General features: G+C 30.5%; 3 protein-coding genes across 12 annotated transcripts in view; 2 read left to right on the top strand and 1 right to left on the bottom strand.

The window, feature by feature from the left end:
* Positions 1–5917, top strand: part of LOC108740195 (neurobeachin) — a 234135-nt gene that overhangs the window by 221747 nt on the left and 6471 nt on the right. For all 9 annotated transcript variants that reach the window (XM_018474421.2, XM_018474416.1, XM_018474424.2 and 6 more), the window contains 2 exons: positions 5419–5521; positions 5590–5705. In XM_018474421.2, the coding sequence (XP_018329923.1) occupies positions 5419–5521; positions 5590–5705 (219 nt within the window). The remainder of the gene's footprint in view (positions 1–5418; positions 5522–5589; positions 5706–5917) is intronic.
* On the top strand, positions 3443–5192 carry LOC108740208 (tumor suppressor candidate 3). The gene is made up of 5 exons (XM_018474434.2): positions 3443–3743; positions 3801–4091; positions 4151–4291; positions 4525–4816; positions 5062–5192. The coding sequence occupies exons 1-5, from the start codon at positions 3666–3668 to the stop codon at positions 5190–5192; spliced, it is 933 nt and encodes a 310-aa protein (XP_018329936.2). The 5' UTR covers positions 3443–3665.
* The window catches only part of LOC108740197 (translation factor GUF1 homolog, mitochondrial), a 12728-nt gene continuing 11591 nt past the window's right edge, over positions 4781–5917 (bottom strand). Inside the window, exon 10 of one of the 2 annotated variants that reach the window (XM_025973996.1) lies at positions 4781–4864. The gene's annotated coding sequence lies outside the window, so the exon portion shown is untranslated. Of the gene's footprint in view, positions 4865–5054; positions 5140–5917 lie in introns of those variants that run through there. The other variant, XM_025973995.1, reaches the window with a different exon arrangement.

Below are 5917 nucleotides of genomic sequence, written 5' to 3'. Positions count from 1 at the left end.
TTTTCTAATAAGTAGCGGTTTAAAACGGTAATATGTAATATACATATATTTATAATATAGATAAGTACCCATCATGTAGTACAACTACTAATAATATTCCGACTTTCTGTATTATGCTTCGTTTTGTATTTATTGATCAGAATTCGATTGATTGTATCGTTCGAATTGCAAAAATGTTTTTATTATAAGACAATTGTACTTAATTATAATACACAACAATGTATGTTCGATGTTAGCAATAAAATTGTTTGTATACATAGATTACATCGTTCAACTAACATTTTACAATTTTTTAACTATTCAAACTGCGACCACATCTAGTCGCATCAAAAGTTTCTTATCTATATGTTATTTTCGGGCCCATAACGTTAATTTACATTATAAACGGTAGAAAATATTTTAAAAGCTAATACGAGAATAAAAGCCTCTCCTATAAGTTATTTCAGGATTTATAATTAAGTTTCTGGGCAAAAAGTACTACTGATAACAAAATTTAGGTAAGTATGTTAATAGTTTTTATAATATTTTGATTCTGTACTTAAAAATAATTCAATAGTTACTGTACTTTGCGGTTATCCCTTGTATTTCAGCTAAAGAATTGTAGAACGTCCCTTGTATTTCACGTAACTAAGGCGACATCTCACGGCCGATAGTCACATATTATTACATCTAGTTTACAGGTTTCAACCATATTACAGATGTTTACTGGATAACTACTACCGAAAACAACGAAAAAAATGCAATAAAATTTGATAATTTGGCAAAAATAAAGCAAACAAGAACGTATTTAGATCATTCATTGAATAATCTTTGATAATAGATGTGATTTAGTGATGAATTAAGCAAAAATTTTCAACAAAAGTTCGATTTTAGTTCACATACGTGGGTGGATTCTGACCGAAAAAATCTAAAAAAACACCATAAATAATAATTTTTTGGCAAAAATAAAGCAAGCAGGAGCTCTTTATATCATTTATTAGTTAATCTAGATCATCAGTTATCAGTTATCGATGAATTAAGCAAAAATATTTGCCAGAAGTTCTATTTCGGTTCCCATACGATCGACAGGTAGATACATGGGTTTTTTTCGGGAACCGAAATCGAACAGTAGGACAAATTTTTTCTTAATTCGCCAGTAAATGATAACTGATATGGATAATTGATTAACAAATGATAAGAAGTAGCTGTGGCTTGCTTTATTTTTGTTAAAAAACGGCTATTTATGGTGTTTTTTACGTTTTTCCGTTTAAAGTCGCTCCACGTATATGAACGAAAATCGAAATCGTAAAGTAATGGAAAATTCAAAAGTTTTTTGAAAAAGACCCGATGCAACTTATGCTCTCCTAATACAAATGTTGAAATTTATGAAAATTTTCAGTTTTGAGCCAAATACGAGTGTTAGTCGAAAAGTAATGGAAAATTCAAGTTGTTTTTTGAAAAAGACCCGATGCAACTTATGCTCTCCTAATACAAATGTTGAAATTTATGAAAATTTTCAGTTTTGAGCCAAATACNCTGTTTTAATATTAACTTTCATTTCAATTAAATAAACATAAATTATTGCATGTTTTAAAATTACTAAGGGATACGGATTTTCTCATTGTTATTTTAATAATCTATAGATATTTTACCTATTGGAGGTACGATGAACAAAAGGCCTGGATTGTGTTCTTCCAAAACTGAAGTAAATAATTCCGGAGTAAACTTTGGAAGAGTTACTATTTTCATGCCAAAATGCAATGGGTATAGTGTTAGATTGGTGTGACCATAAATATGAAACATAGGTAAAACCGCTGGGATAGCTTCTTGATATGTTTCTACAATAAATAATACGAAATATACTAGTTTTCATTAATCATTCATTCATTCAAATGAATTTTTTTAGAAGGCTTACCGAATTGAACCCAAAATATACCTTTGTTTTTTCAACTTTCAAAGTCTTTTTTAGGATAGCATATTGATTTTAAAGACTATAAGATATTTACCTGTAGTGGGGATATGTAAATTGAAATTTGATATTTGCGTAATATTCGAAACTAAATTTCTGTGAGTTAATTCTACTCCTTTAGGCAGACCTGTTGTTCCACTAGAATAAGGCATCACCGCAATATCGTCAATTTTTGGAAAAATGAAATCATCGTTATCATATTTAATATCTGTTAGTTCTGTGAAATTTATGCTACCTCTTTCTGTTGATTCTGAAACCTAAATTATTTGTTTGTGAGCAAAACGAATATTATTACGAAATATTAATATTAACTTTAGTTTTTATTGATGTAAATAAAGATTATAGATTCTGTTTAAAGATAAATTAAGAGTTTAAATTTTTTTATTTTAATGGACCGTTTTTTTAATCAGTGTATGATGTAACGGCTATCATATTTTTTTAGTAGAATTCATTTTTATACTGTACCTGTGTCTTAATCGTTATAATAGGAATATTTTTCTTTGATAATTTAGTAGCATCGCTAGCAACTTGAAACATTGAATTCCATGTAAATATTGCTTTAGCATCGGCGTCTATGAGTTGCCTTGAAATCTCCTCTGTAAGAAAAATTAGAAAATTTCCTTTATTGTTATTGTTATCTTTATTTCTATTGTCATTAAATTAAAAAATCTTTGAAGTAGTTTAATTCAAAAATTGTAAAATAGAGTACCAATTACCTGATGTATATAAAGGGTTGAGCGTTGTCAATATAATACCACTTTGAAATCCTGCTAAAAGAATAATAGGATATTCAGGTGTATTGGGAAGTGATATTGCCACCACATCTCCTTTTTGTAGTTTTAATTTTTGCGTTAACGATTTGGCAAGGTTTCGAGATTTTAATCTTAACTCTTCAAAGGTATATTGCCTATTGGTTGCACTGCACACCTAAATAAAAAAAAATATTAGTATAATATAATAAGGTATAAATAATACAAAATAAACAAGAAAAAAATGTTAAATCTGAAATTTTTACACATCACTCTCGTTTGTTGAACTAAAATAAATGGACAAAAAAAATTATTAATTACACTATTAATTAATAATAGGATTAAATTAAGTAAAATATGAAATACAATAAGGGCATACACCAAAAGCCAAGTAATATAGCTAAATTCTAAAATGGCTACGTGCTGTCAATTTCATTTGTGACATAGATAATTGCTAAAGACAATAGAAATCGCATTTTCTAGATAGTGGCGCTATAACCGCCCAAGATAATTTCACATACAGATGTCTTTAAAAATACAGATGCCCTTTATTATCTAACTAACAAAAGTGATTACTTCCAGTCGACAATTACACACAAAACTGTTGATAATTCTAGCGTGAAAGACACTTTTGTGAGTTATTCTAGAATTGAAAACGTTAGAATCACCTTATTTATTAGAGTTTGTAACCACGGTAGCGGTTAAAGACAACATCTACCGAAAGGTGAGGTTTGAGCGAACTTATGGCCATCTATGGTGGACATGTACTAGGTTTTGTTTTAATGGTATAATTTATAGTTAATTAAATAAATTATCTGAGTTACAAATCACTAACTTAGAAAAAAGCTGTGATAAAAACAAGCGTTAATTATTAATGACGTGTAAGTTTTGTTTTGTGCAACGTGCAACTGAAATTATCAAGAGGATATAAATAAAACTAGCCTATTGAAAATTAGGTTATTAAAAAAATGATGTTAAAACTTGTGGCTGTGTCTTTATTTCTTTTTATTGCAATTAATTATGGAGATGGTCAACAACGAAAATCAGTAAGCTACTGTAATTTTTCTATCTTTTTGATATAATAAATTACTCCATTTATACAGGCACTTTCTCTGGGAGAAAGAGTACAACATTTATCAGAAATGGCCAACAAACGAGCAGTATTGAAATTTAATAGCAACAAATTCAGAGAATATATAAGAGTTCAACCAAAAAATTATTCAATGATTGTGATGTTTACAGCATTAGCCCCTCATCGGCAATGTGTTGTTTGTCACCATGCAAGTGATGAATTTACAATTGTGGCAAATTCATTTCGATATTCTCAGGTGTACTCTAATAAACTGTTCTTTGTTTTAATTGATTTTGATGATGGTTCAGATATATTCCAAATGGTAAAGCCTTAGAAGTTATTATTCTCGTAATATTAATCTAATCTAGTAAATAATTTTAGTATAAGCTAAACACTGCCCCAATATTTATTCATATACCTCCCAAAGGAAAATTGAAGCCTCAAGATAATATGGATATTCAAAGAGTAGGGTTCTCAGCTGAGGCCATTGCAAAGTGGATTGCTGAGAGAACAGATGTACAGGTTTGTTGTTTTTTGATAACTAGCCTTAGTAATTATTTGTTGTCATCATGATAACAAGACTAAATTACAATGAATACACATGTACCTTATAGACATTTTCTACAGGGAGCAGGTTTTTACATGTTGCAAAAGTAAAAAACTATAGTGTAAAACAAAGCAGTATAGTTCAAAATTTGTAGTGTTCTTTTTAACTCTATTAAATATTATACTTAATTAAGTTAAAATCATTTCAGATTCGTGTATTCAGGCCACCAAATTATTCTGGAACTGTAGCATTAGTTGTTTTGTTTACATTAGTAGCAGGATTTTTATATTTGAGGAGAAACAATTTAGACTTTTTGTATAACAAAACAATGTGGGCAACTGGCGCTGTTTTCTTTTGTCTTACAATGATATCAGGGCAAATGTGGAATCATATCAGAGGACCTCCTTTCGTACATAGAGGGCGAGATAATGAAGTGGCTTATATCCACAGCTCTTCACATTCCCAATTTGTATTGGAAACATACATCATAATGGTCCTCAGTATCCTTTTACACAGTCGAATTTATTATTTTTATTTGAAGTACATACCTAAGCAAAACAATAATTAATTTGTTTATTCATCATTATAAATACCTAATTTGTGCTAAAAATATTTAAAGAAAACCCGTTTCCAAATCACAAATTCTGTTCTACATTATTTTGAAATGAGTCTTTATTTACCAAGACTTTGGATTGGTCTTTGATATTCTTATATTAAATGTATATTATTTAACTAAACAAATTAGATGCGGCAATAGTATTTGGAATGGTGCTTCTTACTGAATCAGGGAAAAAAGGTGATCCATGGAAACGCAAGATGTTTGCTGTAACAGGTTTAATATTGGTCACAGTATTCTTTTCATTGTTACTTTCNTAGTGGTCAGAACATTGGTGCGTAAAGCCAAAGATCCCGGGTTCGATTCCCGGCGGGGGTGTGACAACAGCAACAATTTTTCCCTCATTAATTCGACGTTTTCTATAAAGATTTTATTAATAATAAGTAAGCTCACTTAATGTTGGAAATATATACAAAATATTAATTTATACTTCATCAAATTTTGTGGCATTATTGAACCGTGTTAGACATTATCGATTTTCCTTAGCGTCGATCATGTTTGCATTTCCCGATCAAGCCACCGTGAAAAAAGTTATCAAAGCGCTGCCGAGAGTTGGCGTCGGAATCAAATACGGCATACCCCAAACAAGGTAAGTTTGACGAATAATTTGTAGCAGGTATAGAAGAAGATTATTGTACGTATTAACAACTATCTTAGGAGGGCGAGCATGATGTCTCCGAGACAACTTATGAGGAACTCCAACATGACGCAAAAATGGCAACGGAGAGAAATATCAAATTTCGAATATTTGATGTTCCTGAATACGATTGCTGGTAAGTTGAATATCCATCCCTGCATGCTTTATTTTCAGGGTTAATCTGGGTGGAACATCATCATCATAAGGTCATCAGTCCTAAGACTGGTTGGACACGTACCTCCACTCTTTCCTATCCTGAGCTAAACTTCGCATTTCCCTAAAACTAGAACAACCCACATCCTTAACTATTTGCGAAGAGTAATCTAATCTAGGTCTACCTCTACCCCT

Source organism: Agrilus planipennis, unplaced genomic scaffold (genome assembly GCF_000699045.2).
Source record: "Agrilus planipennis isolate EAB-ADULT unplaced genomic scaffold, Apla_2.0 scaffold158, whole genome shotgun sequence".
NCBI lineage: Eukaryota > Metazoa > Arthropoda > Insecta > Coleoptera > Buprestidae > Agrilus > Agrilus planipennis.
Note: the sequence above shows the minus strand (reverse complement) of the source record. Positions and strands in the feature narration are given on the sequence as shown.